Source organism: Ambystoma mexicanum, chromosome 1p (genome assembly GCF_040938575.1).
Source record: "Ambystoma mexicanum isolate Mex_15411 chromosome 1p, UKY_AmexF1_1, whole genome shotgun sequence".
NCBI classification, from domain to species: domain Eukaryota; kingdom Metazoa; phylum Chordata; class Amphibia; order Caudata; family Ambystomatidae; genus Ambystoma; species Ambystoma mexicanum.
The window spans coordinates 769953249-769971176 of NC_090921.1; the positions used below are offsets into that span (position 1 = coordinate 769953249).

A 17928-nucleotide genomic window follows, 5' to 3' on the forward strand; every position below is an offset into this window, starting at 1 on the left:
CCGCCCCAATCCACCCCCCGCCCTATCAAAGGCAGTTCGCACCGGGGTACTTGCGCTGGCAGGTGGAGCTGTCAGGGAGCGATAAAGGCCAAGAGGTGCCAAAGACCATGTACACTTCAAAGTGGTCTATAGAGCATGGGTTGTTGTTCCCATGTCTACCTCCAGACCCCGTGTCTCCTGCCAAGCATCCCCCCTCACGCTGGACGGCCCCCTGCAATCCACATAAGTGTGTCTCCATTCACGAGTCTTCCTGTGTCTTGTCTGCACGACCACCGCCCCAATCCACCCCCCGCCCTATCAAAGGCAGTTCGCACCGGGGTACTTGCGCTGGCAAGTGGAGCTGTCAGGGAGCGATAAAGGCCAAGAGGTGCAAGACCATGTACACTTCAAAGTGGTCTATAGAGCATGGGTTGTTGTTCCCATGTCTACCTCCAGACCCCGTGTCTCCTGCCAAGCATCCCCCCTCACGCTGGACGGCCCCCTGCAATCCACATAAGTGTGTCTCCATTCACGAGTCTTCCTGTGTCTTGTCTGCACGACCACCGCCCCAATCCACCCCCCGCCCTATCAAAGGCAGTTCGCACCGGGGTACTTGAGCTGGCAAGTGGAGCTGTCAGGGAGCGATAAAGGCCAAGAGGTGCCAAAGACCATGTACACTTCAAAGTGGTCTATAGAGCATGGGTTGTTGTTCCCATGTCTACCTCCAGACCCCGTGTCTCCTGCCAAGCATCCCCCCTCACGCTGGACGGCCCCCTGCAATCCACATAAGTGTGTCTCCATTCACGAGTCTTCCTGTGTCTTGTCTGCACGACCACCGCCCCAATCCACCCCCCGCCCTATCAAAGGCAGTTTGCACCGGGGTACTTGCGCTGGCAAGTGGAGCTGTCAGGGAGCGATAAAGGCCAAGAGGTGCCAAAGACCATGTACACTTCAAAGTGGTCTATAGAGCATGGGTTGTTGTTCCCATGTCTACCTCCAGACCCCGTGTCTCCTGCCAAGCATCCCCCCTCACGCTGGACGGCCCCCTGCAAACCGCATAATGCCACAACATATACACGTCATTCATTCACAAACACACCCCTGTTTCGAATTCTTTATAACCCACTTCATATTTCGAATGAGAACTTCTTTGCGCTTTGCTAGTCAACCCGTGAAGGTGCTGGTTATCTGCTCTTCGTCTCTGTGAACTTCCGTGACCACTTCGAGCAAACTCGTCAGTTTGCAACCTGTGAACTGCTCCCTATTCTACGACAAGAAACTACTCTGATCCCTGCATCTAACTGTTTGTTCGTCAAGGTAAGGCCATGTACCATAATCATTTTGCGTCCAATTTTTTAATTTATATCGATTTGCTAGTAGTCATCAAATTGCATCCATGTTTTCTTTTCGTTCAAGACAGTACATGCAAGGAACTAGTCACATGTTCTGAGTTTAGTCAAATTATTTTTCTATTTTTTTAAAGTTATTCAAATACTTATCTGCATGTGAATAACGTGTATAGTTACAAGAACCAAAACGAACCTTGCATTGGACCTTTTATGTGTCATTTAATTTTTTAACACAAATTGTATTCATTGAGAATTGTTGATCTTTACTTTTCAGAACTTTCCACAATGCCTGCCTGTTCCATTGGCGGTTGCCCTTCGAAGACCCATAATAAATCTGAAGGTACTATAATGCATGTTTTCCCTAAGACAATAGATCAGATAAGAGAATGGGTCCGATATTGCGGATATCCACCGTCTGAGCTTGAAAGTAGAGTCCTAGAAGTCTTTGCGGACAAGAGGGGTGATCGATACCGCATCTGCAGCAGGCACTTTAGCTCAGACATGTACTCCACATCATTGCTAATAAAGAAGAACACACCGCGAGCGAGGCGAAAATTGCTCTCAACCGCTATTCCCACTCTATTCGTCCACATCCCTCCACTGGTGAGTCAAGTTTACGTATTTATCTCTCGGCCTTGCGGTAGTGTGTAGCATTAGCTAACAATAATTTCCCCATTTATGTATCCACTCAATATGAAGGCGGAAGATTCTCCATCCGTGTCGTTATTGCAGTCCTCAGCCACTTCAAGCGCCTATCGGGTAATCTTACTTGGCTATTCTGCCACTGACTTGTTTTAGGCATGTAAATCAATAGTTTTAATTTATCGTGTAATTATTTTACCTAATGGTACACCCTTGTACTCGTCCTCTAGTCTTTGTTTTCAGTTATAATTATTGTTATCCAAAATAATTCAAGTACTGTCTTTCAGGGAGATGCTGAGGAGTCCAACGTATTGACGACTACCGTTGATGTCACTCAGATGCTCGAGGTACGTTTCAGGACAGTTCCATCGATGGAGATCATCAGATCTTGCATTCTTGTAGCGTGATTGTTACACACAATGTTTCTTTCGTTTTTAGCCATTGATATGTCCTTCTGTCGTCGCCCTCCTATGTGTCTTCTTTTTTCAATATTGTGTTCATTACTAATGAAAGTCCTATGTTTCAGGGAGTCGATGGAGCATTAGTCCAAGAAGAAGGGGGAGCGTGCAGTTACGGGTCGGCGCAACAGCTTGCAGAAGTGTGCACCGCAGTTACATCGTCCCTTGATGTTCTTATGCATTTCGAGGTATGGATACTGACAGTTCGATGAAGCGAAATCATATGACGTGATTACATCCGCTATACTTCCTTCTTTATTAACGCAAGTACTATGTTTCAGGGAGATGACGGAGCTTCTTCTACAAGAACATCACCCCTAGTAGTTGATGCAGATTTCTGGGTGGTGACACTTCCAACGATCGAGCAAATCGAATCATATTTAGATATCCATTATTTATTTTAGACAACTGATCATTTGTGCAGGTCTATTTAGATGAGCCGTTCACGCCTGCACAAACTTTCTGTTCTTTTTATCAAAATAGAAAACCATACTAATGCAATTACTGTGTTTCAGGGAGTCACTGAAGCATCATCTTCAATAATATCATCAATGGAAGTCTATGAGGAGCCCGAGGTATGGATCTTGACAGTTCCATCTAACTAGATCAACAATGCGTGAATAATTGTCGTTTGAATGTTCTACACAAAGCGCTCATTCGTGTTTTGCTATTGAGATGTACGTGGGTATTGGTCCCCAAGTACATTTTGTGTTTTCGATATTATTATACATACTAATGAAAGTTCTATGTTTCAGGGAGTCCATGGAGCGTCAGTGCGTGATGGATGTGCTTATCAGGAAAACATAGTCGTTGCAGCGCAAGAGGAAGTGGAGACATGCACACACGAGTCGGAGCAACAGCGTCCTGCTGATGTTGAAGTTCGAGGCAAGAAAGTTTCAAAGAAAAGAAAGCAAAAGAAGGTTAGTGTCCTGGTCACTATATTATGTTGTTTTTCACTGTTAATAGTTCAATACTGTAACGTGTGTTTAAACTGAACATCCCTTTTCCAATCTGTCCTCTAGTTGCGAGTGGGTGTACGAACTAGATCTACACAGACAGTGAAGCGAACGAGAGATGTTGCTTGTCAAACCTTTTGGCAGGGACTTGAGACTGGAGATGCATCGTGCCAATGGGAAGAATATGAAGTGATTGACAACGGAGCTATACCACCACCAGCCATTGATAGTGAATGTCCTCCTGGTAGTTCGGATGCAGTCGGAGATCAATTCACAGAATCCACACCCGCAAAAACTAAGACCGCGAGAAAGTTGAAGAAATTGTTTTATTCACCCATCGCCGGAGAAGGAACAGATGTTGCAATGGAAGAGAATGAAGTGGACGACAATGAAACACCATCAATATCACTGAACATAGCGGAAGACGATATCAGAGATTCTACCTTTCATGTGAGTGACATGTCCTCAACGTTACAGGCCGAACCAGCTGGGATGCAGAGTGACAGTATAAGGAAAGAGGCCAAATTCATTGTATTCGATAGTTGTTTGATTGATCTTATTATTCGGATGAAATGTGGGCATTCGGTTGGTGGGGAAGTATGTGGGGAGCCATTGATTAATGTGACTCGTGCAATTCGAGGCACTAACCTTAAAATACATGCCACCTGTACAAAATATCATCCTTTCACATGGTCTGCACAACCTATGCTGGGACAACTGCCAGCAGGCAATCTACTTTGTGCAGCGGCTGCACTTTTTAGTGGTTCAAGTTTTAAAAAATTAGAGTCTTTCTTTCAGTTTGTGGGAATCCATTTCATTGCGAAAACTCAGTTCTACAAATACCAAACCGATTATCTATTTCCAGCCATTAGCGAAGCTTGGAGAATGGAAAAAATGTCTATTGATAGTACATTCGCGGGCAAACGGTTCAGGCTAGCCGGTGATGGACAGTGCGACAGCCCAGGATTTTCAGCCAAGTACTGCACCTACCACTTTCAGGACATGGAAAGTAAGAAAATTGTGAGTTCGGTGGTCGTGCAGGTGTCACAAAGTACATCCTCAGTGGCCATGGAGAAAGTTGGCTTTGTAGCATCATTGCAAGAACTACAATCGCGGGGAATGGTGATCGACCTGATAGCCACGGACAGACACGTTTCAATTGCCAAGACAATGAGAGAACAGTACAAAAATATAAATCACCAATTTGACGTTTGGCATCTTGCAAAATCAATCAATAAAAAATTGTCGGCTGCAGGTAAAAAAAAAGAATTGCAAGGTATTTCACAGTGGTCCAAGTCAATCAGCAACCATCTTTGGTGGAGCTCAAAAACATGTGGAGGGTCGTTGGAAATTCTACTGGAAAAATGGCGGTCAGTAATGCCACACTGTACGAACGTTCACCGATGGAACACGAACCAACATTTTCACAATTGTGAACATGGCCATTTGTCCACAGAGGAGGCACGGAAGAAGAAGTGGTTGATTCCTTCATCACCCACTCACAAAGCCATTGAAAAGATTGTATTTGATAAAACTATAACAAAAGCTTTGAGGGGACTCACGGAATTCTGCCACACAGGAGATTTGGAGGTGTTCCACAATATGTGCCTCAAGTACAGGCCAAAACGATTGCATTTTGGCATGGAGGGCATGATAAATCGGACTCTTTTAGCGGTCTTGGCACATAACCATAATGTTGGCCGTCAACAAAGTAGGACGACCGGAACTTTAGGGACGCTTCGCTACAATAAGGCCTTCACTAAAAGAAGTAAACAATGGGTGATCAAACCAGTGTTTGAGGATATGCAATATGAGTTTATTGAGAAACTTATTGTTGACGTCCTAGATAGGCACATAAATGGAGTTGTGAACGAACCTGTGCAGGGGACAACTGCATTGCCACCCAACATTGCCTCTGTTCCATGTCCACCTAAAGAAGAACTCATTGAGAAATACACATCACGGTTTAAATGATTGTAATTTGATTGTCTGTTCTCTCGAGTCTCCTCATGTCGCAGGCCCATTGAATATGTGTATCTATCCAACCTTGTTCATTTGCGCATTACACTGCCTTACAGTGCCTTACAATGCCTTACACTGAATGTATCTAACTAGGAATGTGTGCTCGTTCAAAGTGAAGGTCAGCTGCTTTGATTTTTTCTCGGGTGCCAGAATGGCCCACGACTCAGTATAAGGTTCTATTGTATTTTGACCTTGACAGGCCGGGACCACGTAAGAAACGATAATGAATAGAATTTCAGAAACGAAAGCCATTTAATGTTCGTTCATTAGAAGAAATAACGTCGGCATAGAAGGAGTGGTATTTCGGGGCTGCCCTACGCACAGACACAATGGAAAATGCAAATATAATGTAAGTAACTCTTTAGATGAGTTTATACCGCAATTTAATTACTATACAGTAGCTTTAAAGACGGGTTAAGTTGTACTTGTTCGTTCTATGTGGCATATTGTTTTGTACCGCGCACTATCTTGGGGAGAACCGTCTACTTTTACGGAAGCACCTCAAAACCTTTGCTTCTGCTTTCTCTCTCCCTCTCCCCTGCTACAACTGGTCCACTGTCTGCGATCTCGGTCCTGGGCCCTTCCACTCTCCACCTGCACTCCCTGTCAACCCCTGCACTGAGGGACTGTCTCAGTATCCTACAGCCCCCCCTTGACGTTTAAAACCCAGTTGCACTGTCCTAGTTATGAAATAATTTCCCGACCGAATATATAAAATGAATAATTTTAATAAAGATCTGATGGTGAGACTAATTTCATTTTTTATGTTTTTAGGTACATCATTCACTACTGTCTGTGTCACGAGTACCAGACACCGGCGGACGGCTTCTACAGCCGCCAGTTGCTTCTCCGCGTGAACAACGTTACCACCCTGACCATTTTATGGGACGATCGCCAAGTACAAGTATGCCCTTACGCGGTACTAACGGCTAGATGCAACATACAGACCGTTGTGGTGGCCTAGTGCCTCGTTGTTGGAACAGCCATGCGATTATCAGTGCGACCGAAGAGCTTATTTTATCGTAAACCAACACCCTGTTTACTGCACACGAACATCGCTTGCCTCAAGACGAACTATTTTGGATCGAGAGCAAATAAAAATGAAAATCGCTGAATATTCTCTAAACATTTGATGTCCAATAAATGTACTTTGCCAAATGTACAATCTTGCAGTTTGCTTTTAAACCACAGTTTCATATTCCGAATTGTGGCGCTGTATTGTGAGATGATCTAAGACCCTGTGTACAGCAAAGGAACCTCGTGTGCCTCAAAACGAACTTTTTGGAACGTGAGCAAATAAAAAAGAAAATCGCTGAATATTCTCTAAACATTTGATGTCAAATAAATGTACTTTACCAAATTTACAATCTTGCGGTTTGATTTAAAAGTACAGTTTCATATTGCGAATTGTGGCGCGCTGTGTTGTGTGAGCTGATCTGTGTTGATTTCCGGGTTCTGTGTGGAGTCGCGTAGAAGACGCCTGGGCGCGTTTGCCTACGCAGCACAGTCACGTCACGGATAGAGGCGGGGAATATGAATGTTTTGATAAAGTCTGTTTCAGGGGCGGGGGATTTGATTTAGTGCCGCAAAAGCAGGTGAGCCAGGGCGATGCGGCAAGTGATAGGATTATCAGAAAATGGCGGCTGATTTCGAGTGCGTTAATGGACGAAAAGTCGGGTAAGGTCCATAGGAAAGTTTTCTACGATCGACCGAGTTATGCTTAAAAACACATTGCCGAACCGTAGGGACAATAAAAAAAAAGTCCCGGAACTATCCTTTAAGAGACTGCCTCCAGCAGTCACGTGTGGTTTAGCCAATAAAGACGGGCCCCTGCGGCACATGCGCTGGTTGGAGCCGGTGAGACACGAACTACTGTGCCCGTGTCTTTATTCCTACGTGCCAGGTCTTACCTGAAACAGGCCTCATCAAAACAGAGAGTGTTTCACACCCATTCACACACACTCCGGTACATACGTGCAGTAAAACGCAGACACGTCTGTGTGCTTTAGAGTCCCGGCGGCTACTGTCTACGGCGGGTTCCGCTTTATTCAACATGCATGCACGAGCCCGAACGAGGCTCGCGCATGTGTAAATACATGCGCTTTACTACGCAACATTCCTCCTTCTCTTTAAACAAAAACCAAACATAAATAACACATAACATAACAATTCAACATGAGTTAACTTTCATTGTCTCTTCTATTCATGGATCCGTGTCCATTATGTAATCTTGAAACCGGGCAGGACATCTTCCTGACTCCCTGCTCGGGTATCTCCTGATTGCGGCTGGATGCGGAACCTCCACTGAGGGAGGGTCCTCCTCACCATTGGCATCTCCATGTGTAGGTGTGACCCTTGACTCTCTGGTCTCATTGTCCTCGTAACCTCCAGGTGGTCGACCGTCTTCAAGCTTTTTAAAGTAGGATGCGTTGCGCGTGACAGTTCCACATCCATCTGCCGCAATATAATGGATCCTTTCACATGGGTCACGTCCATAGGTTGAACCTCATAGGTGAGGGACATCTTACCCTCTGGATGTCTATTTCGCACCAACACCGTATCTCCCACAACGATGCTAGGCCTTTGTAGGTTTCTTCGGGTGCTCTCTCTCTCATTCCGTACCTGATGTTCCTCACGTACTCTGTCATTGTCAATTTCTCCTGGTTCCCTTCCTTCCAGCTCAGGTAAGAGACCTCTGGGGCAGCGTTTGAATAGTGCCACTGCAGGCGCGACTCCAGTGGACTGATGCGATGTCGCCCTGTATTCCCGTAAGAATTCAAATAGGTTCCTTCGCAGCTCACTTCCCCCATTCAACGAGATCCGGAACACTTTGTTTAATGTTCGCATAAATCTCTCAGCCTCTCCGTTGGCTCTCAGCCAGAGTGGAGTCACTTTGCGATGTCGAATGCCTCGGTCTTCCAGATATTTCGCAAATTGTTGGCCCTGGAATGGGTGACCATTGTCCGAGCATAGCTCATACGGAAACCCATGGGTCGTGAACATTTTCTCCAATGCCAGTATAGTGTGGTCGCACGCTGTGGATTCCACCAACTCAATTTCAGGGTATCGGGACCACTGGTCCACTACCGCCAGGAAGTAGGTGCCCCTACCAGTAGACCCAAAGTCCACGTGCACGGTGCCCCACGGTTGCTCACTTTGCTCCATGGACTGTATAGGAGGTCCTCTCTCTGCCAAACTAGCTGCTTGACAAGGGATACACTGACGCACATACTCCTCTACTATCTCGTCTAGGTCCGGAAACCACACCTTGGCCCGTAAGCGCGCCTTCATCTTAGCGGCTCCTTGGTGTCTGGTGCGCAAGGTCCAATATTTTTGACACCAGCGTGCGAGGTATGACAATCTGGCACCCTCTTAGCATTAGCCCTTCTTCTGACTTTGAGAGATCATTCTTGGCCCGCCATAACGCCTGCAAGTCTTGCTGAGCGCCTTGTTCTCTTCTGGTGTTGTTGGCAAGAACACCTTTCCAATCCCCACTGTTCATGGCCTCCTAAATGACCTGAAAAATCACATCAGCCCTGGACGCCTCTACTAGTTCCTGGATCACTTCCCATTTTTCCTGAGATCGGCCTCTCCCGGGGTGACGGGACAAATAGTCTGCCGAGTTGTTGGTACCTGGCCGGTACTGCAGCTTCACCCCATATTCCATTAGGGACAGCATCCAGCGCTCAATCCAAGGCGGTGGCTTGGACGATCCTCCAGCCATAATGGGGATAAGTGGCTTGTGGTCTGTCACTACAACTACCGGCTTTCCCAAAATATACAGGTGGAAATGTTTACATCCCCATAGGTTGGCCAATGCCTCTCTTTCGATTTGCGAGTAGCGTTTTTCATTATCAGATAAGGCCTGACTAGCGTATGCAATTGGGTGCATATGTCCCTGTGTGTCCGCTTGTAGCAGCACTACACCCAAACCTACCGGGCTGGCATCCACTACTATTTCTGACTCCTTCTTCGGGTCGAAGAAGGCCATAGTCTCACTGCCCGTCAGGGCCGCCTTGATGCCCTCAAATGCTTGTTGTTCTTTGTTAGACCATTCCCAGACTGCTTCACTCCGAGTGAGGGCTCTCAAGGGCTCAGACAACAATGCCAGACCGCGAATGAAACGCCCACAGTAGTTCACCATTCCTAGGAAGCTCCTGACCTCAGATGGGGACTCTGGAGGAGAGGTTTCTCAAATGTCTCTCACTTTCTCTGAGTCAGGGGACATTCCACCGGCATGGAAGACAATTCCAAAAAATTCGATCCGGTCCTTAAAGAACTCACATTTGCTTTTGTGTAACGTGAGGCCCAGGCTCTTGATTCTCTCCAGTGTTCTTTCCAGACGTTTCATGTGCTCTGTCTCTGATGACGCAAACACTAATATATCGTCGCTCAAATTTATTACGCCTTTTAGCCCAGCGAGGGCACCTCTAATCACGTTTTGGAAAACTTTGGCGGCTGACGAGATGCCGAAGCTTAGTTTTTAAACTGATAGAGGTCCTCATGTGTCGTAAAGGTCGTAATGTATCAGGACTTAGGGTGTAACTCCAGTTGATGGTATCCGGAGCGGAGGTCTAGTTTTGAAAACACCCTTGCACCCTGAAGTTCCCCAACAATGCCATCAAGCGTGGGTGTTAAATGACGTTCTCGGCAGATGGCCATGTTGGGCTGCCTCATATCCACGCATATGCGTACCGCCCCTGGCTGCTCAGGTTTGGCCGCCACAACAATTGGCGAGACCCAGGAAGTCGGGCCTGCAACTCTTTCGATAATGTCCATGTCCACAAGAGCCTGCAGTTCTTTCTCCACTTGTGCCCTCAGATGGAATGGAATACTTCTGTGCTTTAGAGCCGTTTACCTCACCGACCCATCTATATGTAGGCGTATGGGTTCCCATTTCAATTTGCCTACACCCTTAAACACCTCTGCGTACTGCTCCATAATGTGGTCCATGTCCATTAGATACACCGACATAGTGAAGTGTATAATGTCTAGCGCCTCCGAGGCTGCACAGCTGAGCAATGAATGGGAACTTACTTCCGTAACAAAGAATCTGGCTTTAATTGAGCTCTGTCCGTGAGTAACAGTCGATATGAATGCTCCCTTAAGAGGCAGAGGTGTATCTCCTCCGAAGGTAAGTATTTTCGCTTTTGTTTTTTCAAGTGTCGGTGGGCCTGGTAGAGATTCACAGTGCCCCGCAGCTAGGACACATACCGATGCGCCAGTGTCTATGAGGACCGGTGTTGGCGTTGCTCTGATGCTGACTACGCAGGTGGGTTGGCATCGCTTTCTGGTGCCAGAATCTAAGTTTGAGATAAAGAATACTTCCTCCTCCTCTTCCTCTTCTTCAGCAATGTCTAATTCTTGCAGGTCTTGTTCTATCGCAGCAACATTCTTTGCCTTTCTTGGGGTGCCAGTGCCAATTCTCGCCGGGCCCCTGGATACGGCAACTGGTACCACGGCTCTACCTACCCTTGCGTAATGACCTGCAACCCCACCTTGGCCACACATTCTCGATTTCACTGGGCACTCTTCGACGTGTGGGAGATCATACCCACAATATTGCCAGGACTGCGGGTGAAGATGATCCCCTTTTTGATGACTTTCTAGTTTTCTCGGAGCTCATCGTTGTTTCTGGGTTGCTGACCGTCCTATGGCAAAGGCCTCTTCACTCTTCCCAGGTCGGATTGTAGCTTCCATCTGGGCACCTCTACTTTCAGCTAGTTCATATGCTCGCCCCATATCCAAAATCTGGGTGAGCGTCAATTCTGGTTCCCGGAGCACTTGTCTTCTTAGCTTCCCCGAGCTACATCCTTGAAGCAGTTGGTTGCGTATCATGCCTTCCTCATTTTCCCACCTGCATGTGCTAACCAACTGCCTTAGCCTGCCACAGAACTGGTCTAATGTCTCATCACTTGACTGTCTCTCCGCACACATGACAAACCTGTCATAGTCCACATTTGCCAAGGGCAAGAAATGATTCTTTAGAGCTATCTTGACAGATGCATATGTGGTTGCTCGTGAGTTCAATGACTCAAAGATGCAATGCACCTCCAAGCCTGCCGAATACAGCAAGGTCGCCACCCTGGCGTCATCATCAGTTTTGCCTGTGGCCCTGAAGAACATTTCTAATTTCTTCACCCACAGCAACCACTTGTGGCCCAGCTTGGACGGGGGCCCAGATAGGTCGAATTCTGGCATTGGCACTAATGTACCTTGTTGTCTTTGTGGCATTGTCACCGGAGCGACGGCAGCATCCTCTTGGTCACTCATCTTATCAGACCGCACGCGCACCCCTCCTTGAGAGAAGAGGCCGCAAGTCTGTTACCTCCCGGATGCAGTAGCGCACTCAGGCCGTGGATGTGCTGTGTCTCAATCACCAACACATTCTGTGGACATCCACCTTCAAAATTGGCTCAATGTCGGGCCTTCACACATGAAATGGTCCTTTTATTGCCCTTTTTCATGCCCTTTTTCACTTCCTGTTTGTGGCCACAGCTTTAACTGCAGAATGTCCAAAAATTGAATTAGAATGCTTCTGATCGGCGCACGAGCACCTGTGAGGGCCGCAACCGTCGTAGCATGAATCAAAATGATGGCCGCTACAGCCGCATCAGGATGTGCGGGCATTCAATTAATCCTCATGAAGTAGGGGTCATCGTCCCAAGAATCCACCTTCCCCATACCAGTGACTTTCCTCGTCGCCAATGTTGATTCTATAGACCCAGGCCGCCCATTCACACACACTCCGGTACATACGTGCAGTAAAACGCAGACTTGTCTGTGTGCTTCAGGGTCCCGGCGGCTACTGTCTACCGCGGGTTCCGCTTTATTCAACATGCATGCGCGAGCCCGAACGAGGCTTGCGCATGCGTAAATACATGCGCTTTACTACGCAACCCTTCACATCCATCATAAATATAGTGACTAGACGTCCCGGTTTTGCCGGGACTGTTTTGGAATTTGGTGCTCTGTCCCTTTTTCTCAAAATGAGTTTTCCATTGGAAAATGTAGTGGTCCCCGTTTTTTGTAGTAGGTCTTCATAGCTGGCAGACAGGAATACACAAGCTCACACAGAAGAAATGCTGCATTTTACGAATTAAGATAATGGTAGTTTGTGATAAATGTATTATGTGTTTATTCCACCAGTAACACTAAAACCCCCTTCTCCTCCAACCGCTACTTAAGTGTAGTTCTTTGACAGCCACTTTCCAGAGTTAGTTCAACTTTTATGTTAGTTACCCTGTCCAAGTATTTACTTTTTAAATCTACTCACCCAATCATAACCAATATTAGTTAAGCTATAAATAATGTACCCGTTTTTGTAACACTTTGAATAACGTAAAAGGATGCAAAATATTAATTTCGATCTGGCACTAACACATAGCTCTCAACGCTTTTGGCGGGTGTCACCCGCCTTGTAAAGGGCTGACTCACCCGCCAAGCCTCCTGCACGCCTATGCATTCCAATGGGCGTCTCACCCGCCAAAAACAAAATCGGGTGGTTTCACCCGCCTTTGCAACACAAATGGTTGAGAGCTATGACTAACACCGTAAATTTTGTTATAATTTAAAAAATCTGTCCCTAATCTAAGATGGTCTCCAAGTGCCTTCATAAAACAACTGCCCTCTTTTTATGTCTAGCACACAGTCGTTTGGCAGAATACGAAATTTCCCAACCGGTGCGGATGCGCAAGCGTACGTTACTTCCGCCCGGTTGACAGTGGCTATGGCGGCGACTTCTGTAGTATCAGCGGAAGGGACCCCCGCGGGCAGAGAGGTGTTTGCAGAGGGCCTGCTTGAGTTGTTACAACCCGCAGTGCAACAGCTAGATTCACACGTACACGCCGTAAGGTACTGTGGAGGACGTGGGAGAGTACTGATTTCAGCGCCAACCTTCAAAGGCGTATAAATAGAAGAAAGACCAAGCCCTCTGTCGGCTTGGTTTTGTGACACCGGCGGCCATCTTAAAATGGAATGTCACTGGTCGAGTATTTGATACTGTGTTTTTGTCCGTTTCTTGACAGAGTACTTACATTTGAAGGAATTATGCATCTTGATGAATTTCATAAGCGGCATGCGTGTTAAAAGTTGTTGTTTGCGCTTCTTTACTTATTTAAAATCCAAACTTTAGTTGGTCGTGTTTACTGTAAATGCAAGTATTAATTTGATTTTATTTTAAATGTACAGCTTTTTGTATTCATGGTTCTCTGGCGACGACACGTAGTCCAACGTGATCCTTCCTTTGAGGTACATTTGGCTGGATACATACGGGAGGGGAGCACGTAAACTGCTAGTCTGACATCATGCAAGTCTGGCTGTTAAGCCACAGCTGCCCATAAGTACTTATTCCAGTAACTTAGGCTGTGAAGAAAGCGGGTGATTACACAAACCACCGTTTAAGGCCCCCTCATGTTACTGGGAGCCTGGGTCTCCGGCCCCATTAGGCATAGCTCTCAAACATTTGTGTCGCAAAGGTTGTATCCCTCATTGTGGGGCGGCCCGATGGGCCCATGTTGTGTGCTGATGCAGCGCGTGAATAAAGACACAAACACGTCTTTAGTGCCTAACTGATCGCTCTGCACCTTTATTAGTGCGGGCCACATGAAGGGTCTGGCATGTGACATTTACACGAGCCAGTGCTGACGTCACAACATCCCATGCCCAGGGTAAAGACAAACATGATTAACATTCATGATGGCACCTGTTAAAACAACTGCTAACGCTCGCACTGACCTCGGGTGTCATTTTGAAACACAGAGCTATCATAGCTCTCAACCATTTTTGTGGCCAAGGCAGGTGAAAACCCGGGTGCCCTCAGAGCACAACTGTTGTAAATATTTCTGTAAATTTTGACATTGTAAGAATTTGTATTGCACTTTTCGTGACCCAACATATGCTACCCCGCAGGGACTATTACTACATTCTTGTATATAATGTCTATTATATCTGTAAATGGCAATTTTACCTGCTCTGTAATATATGCATCACATTTTTGACTCCCTGTAACTAAGCTTCGCATTACCTCCACGTCCACTCTTCCTCGTCACAGTACTTACTTCATGAGGTCCCTGCCTCCGACACAGGACCTTCTTCTATTTCTTTAAATTCCTATAATTCCTCCCCCACATCCACGTCACTGTTTAATTTTTCCTGCCTCTGGCAGGTTGGACTTTTTCTTCCCGGTGCGGGGCACTGGGGAGCACCGATTGCTGGCCCCCTGGGGGGGGCTGTGTGGCGGGGCCCTCGGCTCCCTCGGGTGCGGCGCTGCTCCTGGGCCACCTGCGGGGCTTGGGGTCACAGTTGAGCGGGATTGCCTCGCTCGGTTCTTTGCTGGGCTCCGGACCGCAGCGTGAGCATTGTGTCCCGGGTCCTGTATGGCCCGAGGGAAGGTAAGGAGAGGGGAGGACTGGGCTTGATGTTTTTCCCCTCTCCTCCTGTTTTGGCCATCTTGATTCGACAGGCCTTTTCCTCGTGCTCTGTGTACACATCTTTATTGGAAATGATGGCAAGCACTTGGCAGTATGGGCTAGCTTTCCCTTTTGTTGTGTGGCCTCTCTGCTTCTTGTCGTGGGGTGACAGTGGCAGAGAGTCTTTGAAAGTGCGGGGGCTCTGTTCTGTCGCAGGCATGTCACATACCACCCGCTCCTCAGACACACACAGCACAGGATGCACCGGATGTTAGCTGCATTCTCTGGGGGAAGGTAAGGAGAGGGGAGGACTGTGCTTGATATTTTTCCCCTCTCCTGCTGGTATGGCCATCTTGACTCCTTCAACATGCCGTTTCCTCGTGCTCTGTATACACATCTTTATTGGAAATAATGGCAAGCACTTGGCAGTATGGCCTAGCCTTCCCTTTTTGTTGTGAGGCCTCTCTGCTTCTTGTCATGGGGTGACAGTGGCAGAGAGTCTTTGAAAGTGCTGGGGCTCTGTTCTGTCACAGGCATGTCACATACTACCCGCTCCTCAGACACACGCAGCCCAGGATGCACCGGATGTTGGCTGCATTCTTTGCGTGCAGCCTGTGAAAACGGCGCAGATTTGGACGCGTCTGCAAGCGGCCTGAAGGGTACCGGCCTGGCATAGTCTACACTTCGGGTTCGAGTCTCTGCGGTGCTGACTCGGCATTTCATCCTTCCTAGACCGACGCATTGGAACGATTTAGAGCTTGGGGCTACCAGCTACTGGATACAGGGCTCAAGCCACCTCTCAGTAATGTGGCGAGTTAGTGGTGTGTTTGGGTCTGTGCTAGCTATGGACGCAGACTCCTTGTCCTGTCCTCTTCCTCTGAACTGCACGAGGGAAGGTCAAAGGAGATGATTTTCTTTTCCCTTGTCCGGCATGGAATTATAGAAAATGCCACATGGAAGTAATGGCCATTCAGAGGGTTCCCAGTGTCTCTTCTTTTAGGGCCTAGGTCCTCCGGTGCTGACGTGTTGCTTTCACGCCTCCTCTTAGACTTGTGGGAAGTGATATGGCACATGGCGGCACATGTCTGTGCTTAGAGGGGTTCTCAGAGCCCCTGGTGGAGGGGGATGTCACTTCAGTGGGTTTTTCCAGTGTAGGAATACCCCAGCTGGGGGATTGCCTTTGATGTCTGCTATCCGGGATGGATTGCTTTGCCCTGCTTTGTGACAGTACTCTGCCCTTTTGACGCCAGCCTGGTGGCTCCTCTGTCGGCTGGGGGGGCCCTGGTCTGCCAGACTTCTGGGCTGTCCTGTATCTTCCTTTTGATAAGTCGGATCTTTTTGTGGGCTGACAAGCATGCTGTTATATTGTGGCGCAGGCATGCTTCAACGTCCTGTGATTTTCCTCTGGTGCAAGTGCAGTGACTGGCGGTTTTCCCTGGCTCCTCGTCTCTATCTTCTCTGAGGTGTATGGGACCGGTGGGGTTCGGCTTCCTGGGTAATGGGCTCCTTCCGGAGGGGGGTATCGGTTGCAGTTCCTGTCTCCTCCGGTCCAGGTTTGCATGGTTAGGACTTTGGTACCCAGCTCACGGTCCAAGTAGTTGGCCATGGGATCCGTTCTCTAGGAAGAATTGTTGTGGGTTACCGTCTTGCCCGTTCCTCTCCCTGTTCAGGGTCAAGTTTTCTACTTGCGGGTGTTCCTGGTCCCTATTCCTTCTAGGATGTGTCAACTGCTTATGGGTCTCAAGACCCTGCACTGCTTGTCCGGACGTCTGGGGAGAGTGTACTCTGGATGTTGTGCAGGGGGGGGCGCTTGCTGGCTGGTCTGGGCTGGGTTCTCCGAAGGCAGTGTGTCTCGGCTCGCCTGTTGCTGAAGTTACGGGGCACGTGGCGTCTTGCGTTTTTTCGGTTCCTTGAGCCCGTCTTTGGTTATGTCCCCTGGTGTATTATACTCTCTCCCACTGGTTTCCGACGTCTCGGCTTTCGTAGTTGTGTTTTCGGTGTCCCCAGCGCTGCAAGTCTCCCTGCTGTGGTGGCGGGGGGTTTCAGGTCTACAGGCTGAGGTGTGCATGGTCCATCCTCCTGTGTCCTCTCTTACTACCGACGCCAGCAGAAAGGGTCTACATTGGGGGTCCTCTCAACTCAAGGGTTGTGAGATCTGGGGAGAGCCGGCGATCATCCAATTGGCAAGAGTTGTGCCATTGTCCAAGCTCTGGTGTACTACAAGGAGTTGCTGGACGGTCGGCGGTTTTGATCCGATCGGACAATACGACGGCCTTGGCATATGTCAACTGCAAAAGGGGTTCCGGCTGTTCCTTGATTGCTCTGGCAGCGGTGATAGGCACCTGGGAGAAATCTTATCTGGTGTCTCTGGTGGCCTCACGTATCAGAAGGGTGGACAATGTTCAAGCGGATCTTCTCAGATGCCGGTTTTCACTCCTCGGGGAACTGGTCCTGTTGGCCCAGGTCTTTGCAGTGACCTGTGTCAGATTAGGGTCCTCGGTTCTAGACCTGTTTGCATCCCCGGCCTCAGCAGAAGTTCGCCTCTTCTGCTCTCGGTTTCAGGCCGGGGGGATTGGGGAATGGACGCCCTCTCTGTACAGTGGCCTTGGGGTTTTCCTTTATGCCTTTCCGCCTATTCCCCTTCTGCCCCGGGTGGTTTGGCGGATCAGAGTTCCAGGGTGACTGTGTTGTTGTTAGCTCAGTTCTGGTCGCGCCGGAGTTGGCTCCCCTCTCTGTTGGAGCTTCGGTCCTAGGAACCTTGGCTGATTCCAAGGTGGCCGTGTCTCCTTCAAGGGGATCTGCGGTTGGAATTCCACTGGATGCAATGGGCAGTGTGGCTATTGCTCAGTCTAGGTTGATATCTCAGGGGTTCTCAGATCCTGTAGTTGAGTACATAATGGATGCTCTTAGACCCTCCACTCTGAAGGTGTTCTGATAAAGGGCTTCCCCCTTGGGATCTCCCTCTTGTATTACGGTTCCTTCAAGGGCCTCCTTTTGAGCCCTTTTCCGAGATTGATATCAAACATCTTACACAGAAATCTGCTTTTCTTATTGCCTTCGCTTCTGCCCGTAGGCTTGGGGAGATTGGGGCTCTCTTATGTCACCCTCCTTT

General features: G+C 48.1%; 1 protein-coding gene across 1 annotated transcript in view; it reads left to right on the forward strand.

Annotated features, from left to right (window-relative positions):
- The first annotated feature begins 13056 nt into the window (after positions 1-13056).
- Positions 13057-17928, forward strand: part of SNAPIN (SNAP associated protein) — a 33782-nt gene continuing 28910 nt past the window's right edge. Inside the window, exon 1 of the mRNA XM_069651209.1 lies at positions 13057-13260. Within this exon, the coding sequence (XP_069507310.1) occupies positions 13136-13260 (125 nt within the window). The 5' untranslated portion in view covers positions 13057-13135. The remainder of the gene's footprint in view (positions 13261-17928) is intronic.